At 35.9% G+C, this 23,617-nt stretch overlaps 5 protein-coding genes across 5 annotated transcripts; 2 read left to right on the top strand and 3 right to left on the bottom strand.

Annotated features, from left to right (window-relative positions):
• The first annotated feature begins 278 nt into the window (after positions 1–278).
• LOC133839353 (proteasome subunit beta type-4) lies at positions 279–1,423 on the top strand. The gene is made up of 3 exons (XM_062270843.1): positions 279–557; positions 616–1,117; positions 1,186–1,423. The coding sequence occupies exons 1-3, from the start codon at positions 403–405 to the stop codon at positions 1,336–1,338; spliced, it is 810 nt and encodes a 269-aa protein (XP_062126827.1). The 5' UTR covers positions 279–402; the 3' UTR covers positions 1,339–1,423.
• Positions 1,424–1,828: 405 nt separating this feature from the next.
• On the bottom strand, positions 1,829–3,416 carry LOC133839354 (uncharacterized protein CG1161). Its single transcript, XM_062270844.1, has 5 exons — positions 3,252–3,416; positions 2,977–3,164; positions 2,813–2,921; positions 2,625–2,753; positions 1,829–2,258 (listed from the first exon to the last, which is right to left on the bottom strand). The coding sequence occupies exons 1-5, from the start codon at positions 3,318–3,320 to the stop codon at positions 2,100–2,102; spliced, it is 654 nt and encodes a 217-aa protein (XP_062126828.1). The 5' UTR covers positions 3,321–3,416; the 3' UTR covers positions 1,829–2,099.
• A 339-nt stretch (positions 3,417–3,755) lies between these two features.
• LOC133839356 (stromal cell-derived factor 2) lies at positions 3,756–4,783 on the top strand. The gene is made up of 2 exons (XM_062270845.1): positions 3,756–3,936; positions 4,059–4,783. The coding sequence occupies exons 1-2, from the start codon at positions 3,876–3,878 to the stop codon at positions 4,646–4,648; spliced, it is 651 nt and encodes a 216-aa protein (XP_062126829.1). The 5' UTR covers positions 3,756–3,875; the 3' UTR covers positions 4,649–4,783.
• A 15,314-nt stretch (positions 4,784–20,097) lies between these two features.
• On the bottom strand, positions 20,098–20,633 carry LOC133836670 (probable G-protein coupled receptor Mth-like 11). The gene is made up of 3 exons (XM_062267262.1): positions 20,438–20,633; positions 20,198–20,383; positions 20,098–20,137 (listed from the first exon to the last, which is right to left on the bottom strand). Exons 1-3 carry the CDS (start codon positions 20,566–20,568, stop codon positions 20,098–20,100), a joined length of 357 nt encoding a protein of 118 aa, XP_062123246.1. The 5' UTR covers positions 20,569–20,633.
• Positions 20,634–22,607: 1,974 nt separating this feature from the next.
• On the bottom strand, positions 22,608–23,285 carry LOC133836669 (probable G-protein coupled receptor Mth-like 11). Its single transcript, XM_062267261.1, has 2 exons — positions 22,812–23,285; positions 22,608–22,754 (listed from the first exon to the last, which is right to left on the bottom strand). Exons 1-2 carry the CDS (start codon positions 23,283–23,285, stop codon positions 22,608–22,610), a joined length of 621 nt encoding a protein of 206 aa, XP_062123245.1.
• Between the last annotated feature and the right edge of the window lie 332 nt (positions 23,286–23,617).

Here is a 23,617-nt window from a genome sequence, read left to right as displayed (position 1 = left end):
TCAATTTTATTTTCGCTTTCGATAAGCAAATCTATCGATATGCATTAACAGTGTTGAAAAACTTTCGAGATTATTAGCTTTAAGAAATTCTTGCATTGAAATGGAACAAAAAGTATATTTATAAAGTCCAATGCACGTAAATAAATATTAACGGAATTTTAAAGATTCACTTAAATGTTGATGTAAAGAAAATCTATCGAGCTGCGATAATATTGGTATATTTAGCAGAATCAAGGGAGTGGTATATTTTAGTATATTGCATCAAGCTAAGTGCGGTCACGCTAATCAAAAGAAACTGTTCGGCTTTTTATTTGTGCCTGTCATTCTGCAACTCTTTTTCGCAACAAACAGCAGAATTAACAAATTCCAGTTTGATTTAAGGTGTATTAAAGTTTTTCCACAATGATGAACAACAGCTTTGCACAGCCAATGTGGCAAAATGGACCAGCACCCGGTCAGTTCTACAATTTCATCGGAGGAGGCTATAACAATGGAGCTCCAGCTCAGCTGCCGCGTGAATTGACAACTTGCGGTCCTTATGGCACCAAACACAGCACGTAAGTTATTGCTCAAGTCTGTTCTGTCTGATTTCTCATCGTAATTCATTCCCCGCAGCGCTGCCATCACTACAGGCTCTTCGGTACTGGGCATCAAATTCGACGGCGGCGTCTTGGTGGCCGCTGATACACTCGTTTCCTACGGTTCCTTGGCTCGTTACCAGAACATCGATCGGGTTTTTAAGATCAACGATAAGATTCTGATTGGCGGCAGTGGAGATTTTGCTGATATACAGTCGATTATGCGCAATATCGAACAGAAGATGATTGAGGATCAGTGTTGCAACGATGGCGTCATCATGAAGCCCAAAGCCATGGCCACCTGGATGACACGAGTGCTCTACAATCGTCGGTCGCGCATGAATCCCTTGTACATTGATGTCGTCGTCGGTGGCATCGATGAGGGCGGTGCTCCGTACTTGGGCTCGGTGGATTTGCGTGGCCGCGCCTATGATGACTATGTGGTTGCCACTGGATTTGCACGTCATTTGGCCCTACCACTGGTCCGTGAACGCAAGCCCAAGGATCGTGACTTTACCTTCGAGGAGGCCACTAATTTGGTAAGTCCAAGAAATCTTAAACTCGATGCATATTGCACAGAGAAATTAATCTGAATTTTCATACACAGATTCGTGAGGCCATGAAGGTGTTGTACTATCGTGATACACGCAGCATGCCCCGTTACACAGTGGGCATTTGCACCGCCGCGAACTGCAGCATAAAGGGTCCCTTCAAGGTTGAGGAGAACTGGACTTTTGCTGAAACCGTCAAGGGATACTAAAAGGGCATTTATTCCCAACAAAAACGATGTAATTTAAGACACACAATTTATCAAATAAAGCTGGAGGTTCTTTTGGAAAATTAAACTCTTTAAACATTTTTCTAATCTTTAAATAAATTGTTTTTTTTTTTTTTCTCCTGTATATATGGATTTTATTGTCCATTGGAAATTATAAATATGTTAGCTGTGGCCAAAGTTTTTACACAACAGTATACAGCTTTGTGTGTTTTTAAACCTTTTAAATATTTAGAATTATAAATTAAAGTTCGCCGATGCTTTATTTAGTATAAATTTTAAGGCCAAGCCATAAGATTTATTTCAATCAGAGTCACGGAGAAATTGGCATGCATAAATTATAAATTATTTCAAAAAAATTAAAGTGAATAATATCAAATTAAATTTTTATTCAGTCAGCAAATTAATGAATTTTAATACACAGTTAATCGCTGTAATTCGAAACACACAAATTAACAATGAAAATCATAAGGTCGTTTTGGAAAATAATTCAAGAGTTTTATTTTCCGTATCTTATCGGTAATTTAGTTACAAGTGTTTTTATTTAAATTATAAATTGTTGCTAATAATATTAAAGTAAATTTTGATCCAATTAACGAGTCGAAAACGAAAGAGTGCAAAGCTCGGAATTAAAATACACAATTATTTAATGCAAAGTGTTGCCGGAATACATTGTCTTAAGTCGCCGCGGCTCCCAAACATTTCCCTCGACTTTATCTCATTTTCCCACCATCTGTTGATATCGCTCAATTAAGCATCGTGTGGCGATCGTAGATGTGTCTGCGCTGCTCTCGCACCTGTCGTTTCCACTTGTCCTGCTGATGTCCCACACGATTTAGGACATTAGCCCGGGCACTTAGCTCCTGATTGTTGCTGCCCACTGGCATCGGCGGTGCTGGCTCATCCTGGAGCACAATAAGAAAGGAGAGAAGGAAGCAAAACAATTAGTTGGAGCGAGCAGCAAGGCGATATAAGCGTTAGTTAGTAATGCTTTTTGTTGCGTGCGTTTAGTGTTAGTAACATAAACATAAAATAAAACAAAAATTAACGTAAGTTTTGAGCACACAACAAAAAAAACGTTTGACAAATAAATGGCATCAAACGCTGAGTGCTTCTTTATTGTCAACTAGCTGCGCCACATCATCAGCAACATCAACAGCATCCAAGCTGATGCTGTCATCATCCTCATCTTGATCGTCGACTAAATCTGTGGCCGCAGTTAGTCGACTATATTTAATGCCTGCATATTTTGAATGTCTTGGGCTATGTACATCTTCATTGGTGTGCTCCTGATAATTGTTTGCCTTGACGCGTTTATTAAGCAGGGGCTCCAAACACATGAGGAAGAGCATGTATATCACTAAAATGGATATGATCCAGATCACAATGATGACAACGACCTGCAAGCAAGGTCAACTGAATTACTATAGTTTAAGTGGAGGAGATTCAATTTGTTTACCTTTATTAGCGTCGTGTTGCGCGCTACGTGGGAACATTTGCACTCGGCGCATATGGGCAGCTCCTTGCCATTGGCGTCCACTTGGGGCAGCAGAGCGCCGGCACAAGCACTGCAAAGATAAATTCGTCAGAAGGATGGATAATTTAAAATAATTGTTTACATACCATTCTGGACCATTGTTACTGTTGGTCGTGTTGCCCTTGGGCGCTGCGCTTGTGGATGGTGTTGCTGCAGCCGCTGGAGCGGCTGCGGTTGCTTTCAATGCTGGTGGTATAGCTGACGCACCTTGTGGACTTGTGTGGTTGTTGTTGCTGCTGCCAAGCGAAGGCAGCGCTGGTGTTGCACCTTCAGCCTTTTGTTGACGAAAACAAAAACAAAGCAGAGTATTGATAATTTTGAGTTGCGTCGTAGTTGGCAAACATCTGATTACAACACTTACCCATGTCACGCCAACTAAATAACATATCGCCAGTAGTGCAGGGTAGATAAACACTCGCTTGTGTGCCATTAATTTCTGTTTGAGTGCAATTTTTCTTCAATTTTCACAATAAAAAATTATTTGCAACCAGCAGTAGAAGTGTGACCGTAAGTTTTATGATGAAAAATATACCACCGAAAAAATTGCTGTCTGGCAGCACTGTATTGAGTACATGGGAATTTTTGAAACCGGCGCCACTTCTGCTAGCTTCTTAAAAAATTAATTAATTTTAAAACGACTAATAACTTTTTTAAAACAAATGAAGCAAGACCGGAATTTTTTGCTATATGGTAAAATATCATTATTTTTTTCTTTAGCAGTTTTGTACAATTAAAAATCATTGTTCAGCTCTTTGACAAAACCGATAGACATTGCGGCGATTTCGCACAACTCTAGATGACCACCACTTTTTTGGCGACCCGCTAAACTTTTTGGTATATTTTTGAAATTGAAACTGCGGTCACGCTACAAGCAGCTGTCAAATTCATTTGTTTGCGTGTGTCTCTGATTTCGCCGAAAGCTTCATTTGGATTAAACTCTATATTAGATTAAGTACTTAATTGTAAACGTAAGAATAAAGACAGCATGCTACACACACTATTTTTCGTGGCATTAGCACTAATCAGCTGTCTGCCCAGCAATAACGGTACGTCCACTATTCGATTCAATTACTGCATGGTTTATGTGGTCTTCTGTGATTGGCCACGACATAATTGCCGCCCTTCGATTTCCTATCAATTGCAATAACCAAATTACCAATATTAACAGCTGCCCAGACCAATTTTGTGACGTGTGGCTCAATACTGAAACTGCTCAATTCTGATTATTCGTTCCGCCTGCATTCCCATGATGTTAAATACGGCTCTGGATCGGGTCAACAATCCGTGACTGGCGTCGAGCAAAAGGAGGATGTCAACAGCCATTGGACTGTGAAGGGGCAGAATAACAAAATGTGCGAGCGTGGTGAACCAATTGCTTGCGGCGCTACCATCCGATTGGAGCACTTGACTACCAAAAAGAACCTGCACTCGCATCATTTCTCCTCTCCGCTTTCCGGTGAACAGGAAGTCTCGGCCTATGGTGTCGATGGCGTTGGCGATACTGGCGATCATTGGGATGTGATTTGCTCGAACGAGAGCTGGATGCGTGATGCGCACGTGCGCCTGCGACATGTTGATACCGGCATGTATTTGGGCATGTCAGGTCGCTCCTATGGCCGCCCCATATCCGGACAAATGGAAATCGTGGGACTTCACAGTCCTCAACATGGCACACGTTGGACCACATCCGAGGGACTTTATATCGTGCCCAAGGATAAGGATTCCACGCATGAGGAATATGCTCACACAGAGCTGTAGTTGCAGCAAATCCTTTAACTATACTTAAGATGATTAAATTATAATTTAGCAGAATTTATGTGAAAGCGAATTATTTAAGCTGCAAATCCCATTTTTGTGTGTGAAATTAAAAAAACAAAACATTTGCCAAATCAACGTTTCATGTTTTCTAACACTGGAATGTCATTTATAAGAGGTGGCTAGAAATATCGATGTTTTTGCAGAAAGCTTGCGAATAACAATATTTTTTAAAACAACCACTCTATTAGAAGTATTTGAAATACCCAATATGAAGCCCTTATTTCAAAACTCTAAATTCTACAGTACGCGTAATACGTAATAGTGAATTTATTTTGGGTGCAACGAATCGATGCTTAAAACATCGTAAAATAAAAAAATCGATGCATCGATAGCAACATCGATGTTCCCCCACCATAAGTTAAGCGCGCGTTGTTTAGCTCTGGTGACAGCAGCAATATAATTGAATAGTTATATTTTGCATTATCATAAAACCACTATTAAGTTTAAACGTAGTAAGTAACTACAGAATTTTATGTAATTGTGTAGTGTTAAAGTATGCTAATGTATAAATAATATACGTTATGTGTTTACGTGTGAATTCGTGTTTGTCTGGCGTTTTTTATATGCTTCTATCGAGTTGTTGTTGTTTCAACAGCTGTGCACACTTGAGCGTTAATTTAAATTAACTTTTTTTTATGGCTAGCAGCTGTTTGACTCTGCAGTAAGTATTTAATATAATTATTTATAGAATTTATAGATGTTTTGCAAAAAGTGAAAATGAGAGACATTGCCGGGCTTTGAGACAGCATAAATAAGCATAGTATAAGCTTGAACCGTATTTCGGTACATTTGCAATAAATTCGGTACATTTTTGGTTCATTGGTACTTTTGATCACTATGTACCTTAACATACATACGAATTTTTAAAAGCTGCTTGTAATTGATTAGCTTGAATTTAGATACAATTATTTCATTTTATTACCGAAACACAATAATTATTAAAAATATTCACATTAATAATGAACTAAAAATCAATTTTTGTTTATTCGATACACGAAAAAATATATTTTTTGTATTAGTATTTTTATATTGGACCAATAAATTATTATCACACTTGGTTAAAACTGAGCGAATAGCTTATACTCTGCAATATGTAGACTAATTTATTTATGTTGAAATTACAATTTAATACTAATATTACTCTAAGCCGCGTTTTTTCCAACAAGATAAATTTTAATCTAAACGTAGAGTAATATTAATGCTTTAATTAAGTCAAAAACGAGAGTATGCCATTGTCGATGTGCTGACTACTTAGCAGACTAATTTAGCGTTTATTAGTTAACCTTGTGCGAAAGAAATCGCTAATTGAAACGAACTACCAGATGAGAAATACTATAGTACTCGTATGAACAAAAAAAAGAAATATCTGGTATATATAGTATATGTATTCGTTCATAGTTGGATTTAGTGAAGACACGGATTTACGAGTCGCTTACGTGTATTGTTGCATTTACATGCATTAGACAATAGAGAGTTTCTTCCTGGCAACAAAAAAGTATGACAATTTCTGTCCATTATCTGACTGTAGTTGTTGTCGTTGTCGTTGTTGTTTTCCTTTTGTTTAGAGCTTAGTCAATGTTTATGCTTTGTTTGCACAGCCCACCAAGCCTATGAAGCTTGGCAGCCTGCGAGCTTAGTAAGGTCAAATTGACAGCAGCCGGAGATGAGAGAGAGAGAGAGAGAGAGAGAGAGGATGGATGTTGAGCCCCAAGCCGCGAACTCATTCACAGATTTTCATAATCGCGTTGTCCTTGTAACCATTTATAGTATAAATAGCTGGCAACAAGCATCCATTGTGTTATCATTGTATCTTTGAGACTTTACTCTTCTTCATCTTCTTCTTCGCCTTCGCCTTCTTTGCTTCTTCTATGACGATTAGTGCGGTTTGAGGTGAACTTAAGGCTATTTTCTTTAGATTAATTATGCCCTATATTTGTAATGTGGGTTAAGAAGGGTATAAGAAATTAGGTTTCGTTACAAATTATAATTCTGCTATTATCCTATTGATTCAAGAAGTTGACAAATGGAATTTTATTGGTTACGTTTTGATGAATTAATAATTAAATTTCAATTTAAAATACATCTACATAGCATTACAAATACATATTGAACATATAATTAACAGTAAATTTAATTAAATCGAATTGAATACATTGAATACATCGGAATTTAATGTTTAATTTTAAAATTAAAAATATATAGGCATTGTATTTTATTTTATTGTTTTTGACGCTGTCGTACAGAAAGAATGTTCTAAGATGTTAAGGTTTATGAAATTATTTAAATTACGTTGCCTAAATTTCGTAATATTGGAATTTGGAGAGCTCTATAGTTTTTCATATATAGTTTTTCTAATTGTAATAATATTAGTTAAATTAAGAATACTTTTTGTAATAAATTAGTTGGCTGTTCTTAAAGCTGCAAATATATTCGGATACTCTAATGGATCAGATAATATTAATAGAATATTTATTTATAAACACGAAACGCTTCAACCTGTATGATTGATTGATAAGCCAATACTCTGCATAAATACCAAATAAATGAAAAGTGTAATTTTCCCATCGCGGAAAATTGATCTTTAAAATGTCAATTTCAAAGGGGTCAATTTTGGGGTTAAAGTTCATATGAAAACGCGAACAAAGTGGCGTGTCAAATTTGCGAGCGCTATAAATTTAATAAATAGATTATAAATGTCACTTGCATACGTGAAGTTCTGTAGAAAGTGTAGAAAACAATTGTAGTCTAGAAAATAGAGAGAGAGAGAGAGACAGAAAAAAAACGTTAACACGTGCCGAAAGTCCTGCATTGAAGACAGCAAAGAAGGCGAATTAACAGCGCATCCTTCACGTATCCTTTTGTATTGTACAAATTTTGTCCATGCAGTCGCTGATAAGCAGAGCCAAAAGCCCAATCTCAATCAGGGCTGGAGTGTGGGAAAGTGTTTGTTATTGTTGTTGTTGTTTTTGTTGTTGTTGACACGAGGGGCAAAACATCTCGTTTGGCTTTATCGATTCTTGTTTATCAACGAAGCAAGCAACCTTCACAACTCACTACTCAATGACGACGACGACGACGACGACGACTGAGTTAAAGTCTCAACGACAGACGGACTGACTGAATGACTGACTGAGTGGCAGCTTGACGTGCACTCCGTTTGAATGTTTGTGTGTGTGTGTGCCACAAAATTGTATACTATTCAGATTCATATGTATACTATTCATATGTATGTATGTTGGTGGGCGTGACTCGCACTCTCTCTTTCTCTTTCACTTTCTCACTCGTTCTCCTTTCTCTGTTGCTCTCGTTTTGATTAAATGTTCGACTCATGGCTAAGCAATAAAAAAGTGTTGCCTTCTTTCGAGCGTTCACCTGCCTACTTCTTTTTTATTTTTTTTTTTTTTGTTTAGCTTTTCTACTCCGCATTGACCCAAAACAGTTCCATTTGCAATACATACATATGTATACACAGTAAACTTATATATCGGGACTTATTGAGCCATTGGGAGCAACAGACGCGTCGCCCATTACGGCTCGCCTTGCACAATTTTAATAATTATAATTAACTGCTGCTTTTAAATGCAATTTACAATGCAAATGTGCCATAATTGCTTGAAATGTGGGCCAATGCAAATTGCTAGGATATGCATTGGCCTATTGAATAGCGCTTAATTATAACCCGAATAAGCAAACAATGTGGCATGCAGCTTGTGGCTGACAACAGATATCGTATCGTTTAATTATATTTAATGCAATTCACCGATCGATACAACCAACAATGCCAGCGAATTAGTTGGTTTCAGTAATTAGCCTCAAATTTTATAAATGTTGTTATTCATTAATATTGTATCGATAGATATAGAGATTTAGAATGCACTTTGTTTTTAAGTGAGGAATCCTTACAACCTTAAAGTACTATAATATCACAAATAATAAAGTGTATATTATAAACCCACCTTTATAACTCAGTATGAGCAAATCATCTATGAAGAATGCTTTGGGTGACAATCTGGTATATTTTACACTACATATACTAATACTAATGCTGGTATATTTTACTACTACAAGGTATACCAATCTTGAATGTAGCACCATATCAATATACCAAATATACCATTTGGTAAACTTTTTAAAGTGATTTTTGGTATATTTTGAGAATAATACCGTATTTTGCTAACATTTAAAATGGGTATCTCATAGTCGAGCACACTCGAGTGTAGCTTTCTACACTACAATTTTTTAAGGAATTTTTTTTTAATGACTATTTTATCTTAATTTTTAATATTGAATAAAAATGGCACAAAATTATACTGGCATTTTTTGGTGTCTCAAATTTCATCAGCCAGCCAATTTTCCCACAAGATATATGCAAAAAAAAACATTTAAAAAATGTAATTATAGCGTTGTGACTAAATTGTATTATCTGATCAATTTATTTTGTTGAAATAAACGTAATGATATGATATTTGAGACTTACTAGTGTGCAAATTGGTTTTCAATTATTTTAAATTAGTTTACTTTTAGAAATTATAACGAAATGATAGGTGCACTGTTACCTAAAACTTAAACAAATTAGAAATAATAAACAGAATAATTAATTATGTCAGCAGCACATAATAAGTATAAGCAGTCATCCTTAGTTATTTTCTATTAAAAAAGATCAATATGCTTAGCGGTTGAAATTGAAATACCTCTTGTAATTAAAATTAGTAAATACTAAATACTTAAAAGGAAACACCTCATTTTGCGTGTTCCCAATATATTTCCAGCTCGTTCAACTGGGACTGCAGGCAGCCTTAGTCAGAGCCATACTTTCATATTTATCTAAAGGTCGACCTACTTCATTAACCGTACCCCAATAGGGGTGTGACCCGTTATCTATCTTTATGTTTGCGGCCATAACTCGAAACTAAGCGAACAGAACAGAACAGCGAGAAGACGCCTCAATGCCACAGGTTCCCCCCAACCGACGGCAAAAATGTTCAATTAACGCAGCCACGCGCCAAACCAACAACAACAACAACAGCAACGACAACAACAAGTTAGAGCAAAAATAAATAATGATTATGATGATTATTGGCGGATTACCGAAGATCCAATACACTTGTGGCTTACAGCTGTTGTTGTCTCTTTCGCGAGTGTTACACGCGCCGTGGGCGAGTTGTAATGCTCGCGCGGGAAGAGTATAGCATGCATATAGAGGCAAGGCCAAAGCGAAAAATTTTATCATAAAGAGCAACAAAACGCTTACATAACATATTCTCACACTTGCGCTCACGCACACGTGCAACCGCACAAACACTCTCACGTATATGCATGCATATACTTTGCGTGGGTGTTGTATCAGTCAGCGTTTGTCTGTCTGCCTGTCTGTTGAAGTGAACAAGACAAAAGATGGAGGCGTCAAAAACAGCTGTTTGCAATTAAACGAAGAGTTTAAGCAAAAACGTCGAATTTAATAATTATGAATTCTTTGTGTATCGCATAAATATTCCTTGTGATGCGCTTAAAAGCCAGATGGAAAAATCTGATGAATAACTGCCACTCTAATCGAATCTGGCGCAATATTATGCACAGTGCACAAAATCTAAAGGCATAATTAATTGCATTGCAGTGCGCTGATTGTCTGTCCTATTAGAAGCCCGCTCTTCTTGGTCCTTTCCTTCTATCTCTGCCATCAGCCATGTGGCAAGCACTTGCGTAGGCGGCCACAAGGAATTTACATAGACATCGCCCAACAATTGGGGAATACTCCATGCGCTTGGCCTTCCTTATCGCTCCATTTCTTTCTGTCCTTTTGCCTGTCGTCGTATTACATCGCACTCTTTCTCACTCGCTCTCTCTCTCTGGCTGTCTCTTTTATCGCACTTAACATTGAAAACTGAAAACAAGCCCCCAAGTGGGACAAAAAAGGCCTATCAGCAAAAACAACAACAACTGCAACAACAGCAACAAAAAGAAAAAGCAAAAGAAAAATGAAACAACAACAGCAACATTAACAGTTGCTGCCTTTCTCAGCGAGAGTGCGCAGCACGCTACAACAACAATCACCTAAACTCACAGGCAACAACAACGGTGCAGCGAAGAGAGAGGGACAGAGAATTGTTGTCTACACGTATAAAACATGTACATTACGAGTGGGCGCGAGCGTGCGAGTGTGCGTGTATGCGTGCGTGTGTGTGTGTGTTTGTGTGTGCACATGTCGAATGTTGATAGTGAAAGTTCTTGTAACAGCAACAACTACTACTGACAGCAGTTTGTGGTTTTGAAGTTTACAGCGCTCTGCTAGCGACATCAACAGCTGTTACAGTGCCTAACAGTAGGCAACACTTTAAACAGAAATCGTGAACAGATACAAGTGTCGAAACTTTTACAGTATAAAGAATACAACTAGAAGGCTTTTCGTGTTTGTAAAATGGATTCCTATGTATATGTGGAATTCCCCCTCTAGTGTTGTATGCACCATGTTTTAATCATGGCTTGCGATAACATAGCCATAACAGCAGCTTAACAGCAACAGCCAAAGAGAGCGCACTTGCCCTTGTCAACGGACAGCCCGGCCAATATATGATGCCTTCTCTCTCTCTCTATCGCAGTTTGCTTGACTCTCTTTTGTCTCGGACGTACGTAAATACCTTGAGCGCAGTACGTCGTGAACAGTAGAGCGTGCAAGTTTGGACGGATTCAAATCGGTAGAATAAAGAAAATTTAAAGCGGATAAAGAAAAAAGAAAAGAAAATACTATAACAAAAATACAATCTTAGGCAAACGAGAGACGCCAGCAAAATGGCATAAAATTTGCCAAACTCGCAAAATAAAACTAGGAAAAACATACAGCCAAAAAATCAAGTAAAACATTTCGCATACATCGATGCAAGCGGTTTAGCTGTACGTTACATAAATCTCCGCGTATGTATTTGTAAGTGCGCGCGTGTCTACTATATGTGTGTGCCAGTGTGTGTGTGTGCGTATGGCGCGTGACTATGTATGTATGTGTGATGAACCATAACAACAATTTGCTATTGTTTCGGTAAAAATTGTCAAGTGTCAATTAAAACAATTTAGCAAGCATATTACGCATACGCCGCGTAAGCAGCCGCACTTTAAAGGCCAGCTTAATAACATACAACAACAACAACAATAACAACAATAGCAGCAGCAACAACTAGAAACTACAACAACATCAACCATTAAACAATGTAAGGCAAATTCTGAAATTAATTATTTACATTCAAATGCGTTTGCTTTTATTTTCGTTTGACATTGAAAACTGCGCGTCTGCTCCATTTAGGTTTCAGTTAATTTCGCTTCATCAGCTGCAGCATGTGTAACAATTTCCCAGCGTTACATTTTCCACAACATTTATTGATTATCGGCCCGTAAAACATTTGCCCAGCCGGACGCAATCGTCTCCTACCAAAAAAAACCAAACGTTGTACACGTACTTTCAGCACTTCCGCGCCTTTTCCTCCACGTTCACATCCACGTCCACGTCCACGCCCACGCCCTCGACTACGCCACGCCACGCCTCCTTCGCCACCTTCTCTTTGCATCATTCTCTTGACCATTTTCGTTGCTCGGCCTTTTGGTTGACTCAATTGCCTGTTAAATTTAATAGCCCTACACTTTTCGCGTTGTGTTTTTGCTTTCTTTAATTTAGTTAATTTCTTTTAGCTATCTCTCTCTTTTGGCCTAATACAATTTCTTTTATTATTGCAACTTCTGTGTCATTCCTAATCCATATCCATCTTAACTATCATTTCTTTCAGCTATTGCTTTTGCCTTAACCTTTCTGTGTTGGTTTTGTTTTTGCATGAACTCATGTTTATTTGTCCAACAGTTGATTGATTTGAGCCAACAGACAGTCGGGACACATCTGAGCACTAATATGAAATTGTGTTTGTACAAACTGCCCCAGCAATTGGTTATTATCATCCATCAGCTGCAGCTGAAACTCTAGATTAACTCCATATTACTTTTTGCGCTTAGTTTTTCGATGCGTTACACACTGTTTTTTTTTTTTAATTAAACTTCTTGAACGTTTCTCAGCCAGTTAATTATAAGTTGGAGCTGCAAGATGAGATTACTATGCCATAAAGTTTCAGCTTTTTTTTGTATTTATTTTTATCGCTACTCTTGCAGTGGTTATTGACTTATATACATAGTTATTTTAGTGTATACACGACCACAATATATATTCTACAATATAATACTGTTTAGGTAAAGATAAAATGTAGCCGGGTTTCTTAGTTTAATAAACAAAGACTGTGAAATGTTGAAATAATTCCTTAGCATTATCATGAGTTGATTTATTTCGTGTAATGATAACTCTAAATAAATTAAAAATATTAATTTTTAATGGTTTTATTCAAGCTATAGTTTTTCCTTTTACATTTATTGGGTATTTTATTTTTTGCGCTCTTAAGTATGCTACATTTTTTAATCAACCATTTTCTAAGTGAAGTATTTCCATGAAGTGACTTTTTCGTTTAAGTTCACAATAATATCTTCAAAATAACATTTTTATGCTGTGCAAATTGTTTATATTATATTGGTATATTAAGATATTTGATTTAAGACCTGAAAAATGATTTACAAAATGACATAAATATAATATTAGCTTACTTCCAATATATTGGCATAAAAAGGAATGTGGAAATAGCTGCTTAGAAACTTTAGTATATTAGCTTACCTATATATTTCAATATATCATATCTTTCATATATTTCTATTTTTCATATATGTATATGTATATATATTATATATATGTATATATTTCAATCAACTGACAATTATTTTAAATTTTTTTTTACGTAGTAAAGATTTTGTTCAGAATATACTTAACTAAAAATGCTTTCCATCTTGCTTTTAAGTAACAATTTAGAATCTCAATGAATTCGGTATTCCATTCAAACATGTGGCATCATTAGAAGTTATGGTATGCATGATCTTGGCAAGAAATTGTCTACACCCTCTATTGTAATGATGCCCTTCCCCCTGACTTTGCCTGATGGCTTTTATATGCTGACTGCGACTGCGACTGAGACTGCAACTGTTGTGTTGTGTTGCGTTCTTTTATTTTAGATTACAAGCAGCTGCTTATTATTTTGTATTTTTATTTGTGCTACCAAAATTCGTTGTTGCTCTGCGCTGGTCTGGTCTCCTCCTTGCTCCTCTGTTCGTCGCCTTTTGGGCACATTTCCTGGGCCCCAGTAAAACGCATGTCCTTCTGGCCTGTTTTTCCTGCTGTTTTCCTGCTACACGCTTTGTTGGTCTGCCATTGTTGTTACGTGTATTGTTTGTTTGTTTGCTGGTATACGCATAAATGTGTGTATCGCTGTGTGTATATGTGTGTGTGTGTGTGTCGCTGTGTCTGAGTGTGCGTGTGCTCAGAAACGAGTGAAGACAAAGTCGCCGTCATTTCCAGGACATTTTGCTGGCTGGCGCTGTCGCCGTTTCATTTGTTGTGCCGTTTATTGCTTTTGGCATTGCCCAGCCTACACCGCCTGCTGGCTGCTGTATATCTTATTGTTGTTGTTGTTGTTGTTGTTGTTGCTTTTGCTGTCGCTGCTGCTGCAGGATTTAGGCTTGAAGTATTTTAGCCATTTGCTGGTCAGCCATCATCAGTCAGAGGACAGGACAAAAGTGGCATTTGCTTTTGTCGATGTGTAGGCTCTTAACTTGAAGATGGATTTCCATTGCCCTCTTCCTAATGCCATTTACCGACTAAATGCTGCAGGATATTACTTCTACTTCTACAGATAGTTTCATTCAACTGCAACAATATCCATTTCACATCCAACGAAGAAATAAAACAAGTCGACTACAAGCTTGATGAGTCTCTTGGCGTTCGACGTTTATTTATACACTTGCATTAAATAAAGAAATCTAATAAAATGACTTTATGAAATACACAATATTGTTCAGCAAAATGGTAAATGGGGCAAACACAAAATATGTTTCTAATAAAGTTATTTCGAATTGTAAAAATTCAGTCAATCAAAACATGTATACTTTTATGTTTAATTTGCTAAGGAAGTGTAGTAACCCAATCTTAAATAATTTTGTCATCCTTTTTTGATTAAACAACTTTTTTTTTCAAATAATTAACTTCTTTATTAAGTATCGAACCAGTACAGCAGGAAGAAAATAGTACTATAACAGAGAGATAATAACTGGCTATAAAATTACAAATTTCTTACTAAATTCAGAAAAAAAAATGTTTTAAATGATTTTCTACCAACATGAACTCAAATATATTGTGAACTATATAATTCTCTATAGTTACTGATTGAATTTAAAAATCTAGAGAAATATCTTAAAAGTGTGTTGAAAGTAGCAAACTTTATCTCATCAGCATTCAAAGAATATACTAGGATTTGTATGCTGATGAAAGTCAATTGACAATATTTAATATATATTGATAATATATATAGTTATTAATATATAGTTATATTATGAAATCTGTTTCTTGAATTTTAATTTGAATTGAATAAATTACTGAATTAATTCCAATTTTTTCAACTAAACTTTGTTTAAAATGAAATATGATCTCTTAGACTATGAAATCTCTGCACTTACTGAAGTAATAGGGAAATGAGAAATCCGAGTGGGGGGAAATATTCACAAATGTGAATATTGCATATATTGCACTTTATTTACGTTGTGAAAGTGGAATTAGAGTGGAATTTCGTTAGAGCTTTCGCTTTTATTTCCATTCCAGATAAATGTCTCCGTCCATTGTTGATTGTGTTTTCTATGTAAGTGAATGGCCATTGCATTGTAGTTTGCTGTGCGGTTTCTCATGTAAAGACTCGATGAAATAGAAAGTCATTTTTCATATGCAATTGCCTGAGCCTGGTCAGGAATGTTATTATTGTTGCTTTTCCTTTTTGTTGGCTTCCTCGTAGCACGGCTCTCAGGTACTAAGCTAAAAAACAAGTAAAAAACACTTCAGGCCATATCCTTAAAATATACCAAAAATATACTACTATACCAAAACCAATGATCTATATTTATTCCAATTATCTTCTAAATAAATATTGTGACTTATGGATAATAAACTGTAATAAATAAAAGAAAAATAAAGTGGTTTAAAATGGAAGTAAAGTTCATCTAGAAAACATCGATGGGACGTTAGCGAATGACCCGTTTATATTTACAGATTTTCTTCTATATAAAGACTATTATGAATTATGGATAAGCGTTTATCGCTTGCTGGCATCATTCTCGTATGCAAACACGTGCAATTTTAATGAAGCGCTGCCTTAAAGTTTTCGAAAGTGCTTAGAAGTTTTTGTATTTTCAGAGAGAGAGAGTAAGGAAGGAAGGGAAAAAAGTTTGCCCAAATTGTGTGAGCTAACTCGCAGCATTTCATTTGATTTGCTTGCTTTTGGGTAAATGCTTTTGATGTTTGGCCAACAACTTGGCGACAGATACTAAAAAAGATGCCAGCATACTGTGTATTCACAAAATTTGAATAAAAAGGACCATTTAACTTGTGCAAATGGAATAAGAAAAAAGATTGTTGATATTTGTGCAAGTAAATAAACACACTGCAAAATGTCCGGCTGAAGGCTAACTCAATTATAATGCATAAGTTTGTTTTTGTTAATGTTTGCATTGTGTAGAGAAAGCCAATAATCAATTTTTCTAGTATGTTTACTTAGTTAACAGAGCTGTAACAGCGTTAACAGTGAGCGCTGCTCACAGGCTGTAACAGCTGCTGTTAAGTTTGCATGGTGCGCATGTACAGCGAAAGCGCGATAACAGCAACAAAGGCAAAGGGAAAGGCAAAGGCAAAAGCAACAACAACAATTGCAGACAGCTGCTCAGCTGTTTTTAGTTGCGTTGCGTGCTTTGTCCTTGACAAGGTTTTGTTTTTTCAACTTTTACCTCGCATGCGATGTAAGTGTGTGCGAGAGCGAGAGAGTGTGTGAGTGTGGCAAATGGGAGAGCGACTTTTGTGAGTGAGAGAGAGGCGCGCAGTATGGCCATTTTATGCGCTGTATTCATTCAGTGAATGAAAAAGAAAAAGCAAAAGTATTTTTTTTTTGTGTTGTGCTGCCCCAAGAAGGAAACATTTTGCGTGGGCGTACCAAGTGTCCTCTGTATCTATGTATGTAAGTGTGTCTGTGTCTATTGTGTCCATGTCTTGGTGTCTTCCGTTCGCGTGCGATTTGCGCATAAGTTTTGTACACCATCTGAAATTGTTTGATAGTTGCGAGACAGGCCAGCGAAACCCACAGGACTTTCACTTTCGGCCATTAATTGCGGCATTGTAGACCACGAACTTTTTGATGAACCAAATGGGAAAGGGAATGCCACTGACTCTCGCTTTGCTTTTATTGCTTGGCCTAGGACACAGACAGACAGACAGACAGCAAACAGACACACAAACACACACTGTGGGAATTTCAATTGAATAACTTGCAGCCCACACAGATCGCACCTTTAATTGTCGCCATTTTGTGCTGGCAATTCTCATTTTAACTGCCGCGCACGTGTCCCGACAAGCCAACGTCTTAGCCCAAACAGCCATCCCCATAATATTTTATGTCCCTCTGGTATTTGTTTTAAGTGCTCCTCTTTCTTCACTTTCTCCCATTCTCCTTTTTCTCTTCAGCTTCCTCTTCTTCTTCTTCTTCTACCGCTGCTGCTGCTGCGTGTATGTTAATTAAAACGTTGATAAATTGTTGACTTGCCCGTTTTGACAACCAGCAACTGACAGTTATAGATGTTTGTATGTGTGTGTGTGTGGTGTGTGCATGTGTGTGTGCTTTTGCAGGTGTGCGTCTATGTGAGCTAATTAACTTTCTTGTATTTATAGTCGACCCTCAAGTTGGCCAGCAAAGTTCACAGTCTTCGCTCATTTTGAGCTTAAAAACTTTGACACTAATTTGAAATATTTGACTAATCTCCTATGAGCAAAACATACTTCTATACAAATTTGTGAAGATTAGAAGTATGATAGCGTAGATAGTTTAAATATAATTATATTATATAAATCAACAGCTGCTGAAACATTGAATTTAAACAATAAATAATGTAATACAATTGAAAGTTATACATATAAATAAAGAGTTTTTCTTCGTATAACTTAAGACCATATAGTATTGGTACTAAAATTTGTTTGAATTTGTTTAAGAAAATATATAAATTACCAGTTCTATATGAATTTACTATTTATTATATCTTCTAATAAGTTCAATTTTAACTACATAAGCTCAAGGTGTATGCATCATAAGTAATACAAATATTAAATATATACTAAATGTGTATATAAAATATCTATTCTAATTGTATTTATTTATATTTCAATTAATCCGATTTTAACTGCATATATGGTAGGATCATAATAAATATAAATCTTAAAAATATGGACTTATTATTATATACAACGTGGAAATAAATACTTACAACAATTTTTTTAACCATCCAACTCCCCAAAATAATATATTTGTCATTGATTGTACGTATGTATGTATGTATATCTGTGGTTCTTTTCAAATGTTTTAAAGCATCACTCTAATATACTTTACATTATATAATAGCATTACAATAGCAGGAAAAGAAACAATTTTGTATTTATACCCGCTACCCATAGGATATAACTTTGTGCCGGCAGGAAATGTATGTAACAGGTAGAAGGAGGCATCTCTGACCCTATAAAGTATATATATTCTTGATCAACATCAACAGTCGAGACGATCTAGTCATGTCCGTCTGTCCGTCTGTCCGTATGAACACCTAGACCTCAGAGACTATAAGAGATAAAGCCATATTTTTTTTCGACAGCATTTGTTATGTTTGCACTCAGATTAAGTTTGTTTCAAATTTTGGCCACGCCCACTTCCGCCCCCGCAAATTTTGGTGTATACGGTAATAACAATAGAAGTTATGAATCCTGAAAATTTGGCGGCGATCAGATAAAAATTGTGGAAGTTATTAAAGAAATACTTTTGTATGAGCAAAAACTCCTATTTACTGAGGGTCTTAGTTGCTTTGGCTGACAATCTGGTATATTGTGCCGTCTATGGTCTATTTTGAATCTGGTACTATATCGATATACCAAATATACCATTTGGTTTATTTTTAGTAATTTTGCAGTATATTTGGTATATATTGAGAATAATACCGCAAAATATATTACTTTTATTCAAAATGGGTAGCGGGTATCTCACAGTCGAGCACACTCGACTGTAGCCGTCTTACTTGTTTTTTATTAGCGACGGTAATCTTTACATTTTTGCTCAGCAAAATGAAAAAATGTGTTAACCCTTTTTGGGAAAATTTCAAAATTTAATTTCATTAATAATTATTGATTTTGCAGTAATCTATGGCTCAGGCGGTTTAAATGATGATCTTTTTGGAGATCATGCAAATAATAATTCTAAATTACATTTTTTTTTCATCAGAAAAATAAACGTATAACCACGAAAAAATCCATGACATGTACGACCGAAAGAAATTTAACCATGCTTCATTTATTTGGCAATTAAGTGATGGTGGTCAAATTTTATTTTCATTGCTATACAAATATGTTCAATTTTAAAGAAAATTCTTAGGGGTTTAATGAAAAAATAATGTTAGCAATAACACATTCGGTTTAGCACAAATTATACACTAAACATAAGTCTTAAGGGGCGCTATCCTGATGATGCGCAGAATATGTATGTTTTATTGTCTGAATGACAACAATTGCTGATGCAATTTATTATAGTAAGAATCAGGCACAAAGATGCCTACCATTAGCTGGAACTCGTTTTTAAAAAAGTACGTCTCACAAACGATTGAGGGGAGGATGGGCCTTGTATACATCCTCCTGATCGTTTCTGTTTCCACCCTATGGGTAGCGGGTATTAAAATAATAAGTTCATTTTCTAACAATATGTCATTTGTATATTCTCTTATAAATGAGGTTCTTCGATGTCTTTACTTAGAATTGGTTGTGACGATAAAACAATTTCCATTCTGGCTGATGTTGTGGACCTGATGTGACATTTTTATTTTGGTATTTGTTGTGGTGGCGCAGATAGGTTCCAGATTTCCCTTTCCCGAAATTAAATAAAAACACTCGCGTTTATATTTGCTATTATATATATTGTAAAATTTCGGGTTATTAGTTACAAGACGCACAGAGAGGGGGTTATTGGGGGTGACCGCTATTGAACAAACGTAGATCAATACTGGAGAGGCAAAATGCCGACGGCATTTTGCAGTTCTAGCGCCGAGCCCTTGCAAGGCTCGGCTCTGCGGTGGAGAGTGCTGGGAGAGAGAGAAGTTGAGAGCACTGGATCTTGAGTGCTTTCTTACGCGTGAGCGCATTGCAGGTGAGCGAAAAGCATCGAGTGCTTTTTGGTCGGCGGAACGGATAGTGCGCCACTCACCTACAATGCGCTCGCATCAACAGTATTTCCAATACGAAGTCTAAAATCAAAATAATTATTGTATTATAGTCAACATTTTCCCTTCAATAAAAACGCTCACCGATTAGCCAACGCATTCAACACATCTCTTTTCAAAATTGTTGCTACAAATAAAGTGATACCTTGACAACAAGTAATCACATCAAAACACTTAATTGATATGTCGAAGATATATCCAAAATAGGAAATGATTTCAAATATCCAGAAAACGCCCATAATGACAAAGAGCCAGAAAAATGTTCCAAAACTAACGTAAAAAAAAAGTGAATGGTATAATTAAGAACATTAAGAAAGAGGGTACTTAGTCAGAGTCCTCAAATTTCGTTGACGCTCCGATTGTGTTAGCTGACGTCTATTGATCCTATTTTGAAAGAATATCTTAGAGGCGGTAACAATATATAGTGTTGTGTACAATGTTATGTAAATGATCATTGGACCATAATAGTAGATTATCGACGGCCAAGTTGCGGCTATATAATTAATAGAAGAAAAAATGTAAAGATTAAACAAATTTTAAGTAAGTATCTTACCATCAATCCAACATAAATATTTTCCGACATTAGGTGACCAGCTTGAATCTCCAATTACAAAATCAACAAAAATTGTTAATAAAATTTGTACTGCTGCAACGCCCCAAGCAAAGATATTATATTTGTAAAGTTTTGACCCGTCACTTATCCCAATTTTGTTAAAACTTTTCCATAAATCGTAGTTTATAATTAAAAGCCAGAGAAACGTGGATATAATAAAGTAATACCCAATATATCCTAAAAAATACAAGAATATATTAAATTAAGGAACAAATTTTTAATTTCAATCATACCTGTTAACTTGCACAATACTTTTTGATGTGGTGTGATCCATTGAAAACGTATAATAACAAAAAGTATAGAACTTAGGGTCAAACAACTGAAGTAGCATATACAGCATTTAAAATAATCTCCTTTAAAATTCGGTAAAATCAAATACACAATTATGACCATAAGTAAGAAGAATATCGATACCGATTGCACTGCAAAATAATTAAATAAGTTGAGTTATATTATAATAGACTCCAATGATAATTTCTTTAATCACTGTTCCCAGATGAGAAAAATGTTGAACGTGCGAAAAAGCAATATATTTCGCAAGTTCCACAAAATTTAGTTTGACCGTTTTTGGAAACCTTTGGACACACTACTCAACCATTAGCTTATTAAAACAAGTCGAGTGTACTCGACTGTGAGATACCCGCTACAAATTTTGAATAAAAGAAATATATTGTTGCGGTATTTTTCTCAAAAAATACCGAATATACTGCAAAAATACTAAAAAAATATACCAAATGGTATATTTGGAATATCGATATAGTACCGCATTGAAAATATACCATAGACGGCACAATATACCAGATTGCCAGCCAAAGCAACTCAGACCCCTAGTAAGTAGGCGTATTTGCCCATACGGAAGTATTTCTTTAATAACTTCGACAATTTCTATCTAATCGCAACCAAATTTACAGGAATCATAAATAATATTTTTATTATTGTATACACCAGTTCTAGCTTTAAAATTACGCTTGTTATTCAATTTTTTTATAACTTTTTGCCGGCAGGAAATGTATGTGTCGGAGTCTGTTCTACCGAAGTCTGTTTATTCATTATCGCGAAGCGAGTTTCGATTTCTAGAGCACACTGCCCTCTCGATCGTCTTACTGTCTACGCCTCAGCCATCGAACCACACTCGGCGACAGCGTCTCAACGCTGTCGCCCCGCAATAACTGTACCGGACAACCAACGAAGCGCAAATGAAGAATGATGCAATCTAACATGCACACTCTTAATTACGCAGTGTCAGTGCCGAAACGCACAAGCAACTACGCAATGCCAAAATGCCAAAGTGCACCTACAACTACGCAGCAATGTGCCGAGACGCACGCACAGCTGCGCAGTGATCAGTGTGTCGAATCTGCATTACTTACTCTCCGACATATGTAACAGGTAGAAGAAGACCTCTCCGACCTCATAAAATATATATATTCTTGTTCAGCGTCAACAGCCGAGATGATCTAGCCATGTCCGTCTGTCTGTCTGTCTGTTCATATAAAACACTCGATCTCAGAGACTAAGCTATTCTTTTTTTCGGAAGCATTTGTTAAGTTGCACGCAGATAAAGTTTGCTTCAAATTTTTGCCTCGCCCACTTTCGCCCCCGCAAATTAACGAAAATCGAATAATAAGCGGAATTTTAAAGCTAGAGTCGAATTTTGGTATATACAATAATAACTATAGTAATTGCGATTCCTGAAAATTTGGTTGCGATCAGTTAAAAATTGTGGAAGGTATTAAAGAAATACTTTTGTATGGTCAAAAACGCCTACTTACTGGGGGTCTTAGTTGCTTTGCCCGGTACATTTTAAATGTGGTACTATATCGATATACCAAATACACCATTGGTGCATATGGTTATGGTTATGGTACTTGGTTATTATATTTACTTACTATAAACGGTAGAATTGTCTACAGGTGGAAGGCAATGATACGGCACAAGCTTGTAGAGATCTTGAAATTTTCGAGGCTGTAAACAATAATCCTGTTTTGTAAGTAGTGCGCTGTCAAAATGTCTGAGAAGAGTGCCATTCTGATGATAAATTTAAGTAATTAAATAAATGTTTGTATTTAGTAAACTAAAACATACTTCGTACAAAGTCCAGGCGTGGTCTGGATTATCAGGTTCAAGATAAAAATGATCATGACAAGGTACAGGAAGATGTTGTTGCACTATGAACTCCAAGTCATTTATATCTTTTGTTAGTGTTTCATTATATGTTATGTTTAATAACATATCATAATGTATATTTTTGTCAATATCTTCGCAAGTTCGTTTACCTTTTAAAAGCAATTGTTTTGGATTACAGCAAAAACGTATGCACGTTTTTAAATGACATACACAACCCCTTATATGCTTGGGCACTGTTTCGTAATCGCCATTAAATAAAATTTGGTAATCGTATTCCCGCGTTTTTTCTTTTGGTATCAATACATCTTCGTACTGATATGATCCATTTTCAAATTTAATGCTGTTTGTAAGGTCAACGGTATCGAAATAATCACATCCTTGGAATATGTAAAATATGCCAAATATAAGAAATACTCTTAAATGATTCTTCATAGTCTAGAAGATAAATTTGATATTAAAAATGTTAAATTTTTATATTGCACATTCTGACCATAATTAATGTTACATTAACAAATACGTAATTCCTTTTATATAATTCTAATTAATTGAAGAGGAAATAGAAATAAATATAGAAAATTTAAATATTCTGGCACCAGTGCTATTCTTGAACTGGTATAATAAACTGAATAGAAATTATGCATTGGTTACATTTTATGAGTACTCTTATCGTTTATAAACTTCTTATCGTTTAGAACATATGTTAATTATTCTACATAAGCATGCATATGGCATTCTTAATGTGTGTAATACACACTGTGTATATA

Source organism: Drosophila sulfurigaster, chromosome 2R, assembly GCF_023558435.1.
Source record: "Drosophila sulfurigaster albostrigata strain 15112-1811.04 chromosome 2R, ASM2355843v2, whole genome shotgun sequence".
NCBI classification, from domain to species: domain Eukaryota; kingdom Metazoa; phylum Arthropoda; class Insecta; order Diptera; family Drosophilidae; genus Drosophila; species Drosophila sulfurigaster.
The sequence above is the reverse complement of the archived record's forward strand: the minus strand, read 5'-3'. Positions and strand labels throughout refer to the sequence as shown.

What these genes read in the sequence shown, in the direction of transcription:
- LOC133839353 (XM_062270843.1), top strand. Translation starts at nt 403, where the DNA reads ATGATGAACAACAGCTTTGCACAGCCAATGTGGCAAAATGGACCAGCA. An exon ending in TATGGCACCAAACACAGCAC is followed by an intron (nt 558 to 615) that starts GTAAGTTATTGC and finishes CATTCCCCGCAG; the next exon opens with CGCTGCCATCACTACAGGCT. An exon ending in TCGAGGAGGCCACTAATTTG is followed by an intron (nt 1,118 to 1,185) that starts GTAAGTCCAAGA and finishes TTTCATACACAG; the next exon opens with ATTCGTGAGGCCATGAAGGT.
- LOC133839354 (XM_062270844.1), bottom strand. Translation starts at nt 3,320, where the DNA reads ATGGCACACAAGCGAGTGTTTATCTACCCTGCACTACTGGCGATATGT. An exon ending in AGTAACAATGGTCCAGAATG is followed by an intron (nt 2,922 to 2,976) that starts GTATGTAAACAA and finishes TTATCTTTGCAG; the next exon opens with TGCTTGTGCCGGCGCTCTGC. An exon ending in AGGAGCACACCAATGAAGAT is followed by an intron (nt 2,259 to 2,624) that starts GTACATAGCCCA and finishes ATTGTGCTCCAG; the next exon opens with GATGAGCCAGCACCGCCGAT.
- LOC133839356 (XM_062270845.1), top strand. Translation starts at nt 3,876, where the DNA reads ATGCTACACACACTATTTTTCGTGGCATTAGCACTAATCAGCTGTCTG. An exon ending in CTGTCTGCCCAGCAATAACG is followed by an intron (nt 3,937 to 4,058) that starts GTACGTCCACTA and finishes CAATATTAACAG; the next exon opens with CTGCCCAGACCAATTTTGTG.
- LOC133836670 (XM_062267262.1), bottom strand. Translation starts at nt 20,568, where the DNA reads ATGATCATTTACATAACATTGTACACAACACTATATATTGTTACCGCC. An exon ending in AATTTGAGGACTCTGACTAA is followed by an intron (nt 20,384 to 20,437) that starts GTACCCTCTTTC and finishes TTTTTACGTTAG; the next exon opens with TTTTGGAACATTTTTCTGGC. An exon ending in TTGAATGCGTTGGCTAATCG is followed by an intron (nt 20,138 to 20,197) that starts GTGAGCGTTTTT and finishes TTTTGATTTTAG; the next exon opens with ACTTCGTATTGGAAATACTG.
- LOC133836669 (XM_062267261.1), bottom strand. Translation starts at nt 23,285, where the DNA reads ATGAAGAATCATTTAAGAGTATTTCTTATATTTGGCATATTTTACATA. An exon ending in ACGCCTGGACTTTGTACGAA is followed by an intron (nt 22,755 to 22,811) that starts GTATGTTTTAGT and finishes ATTTATCATCAG; the next exon opens with AATGGCACTCTTCTCAGACA.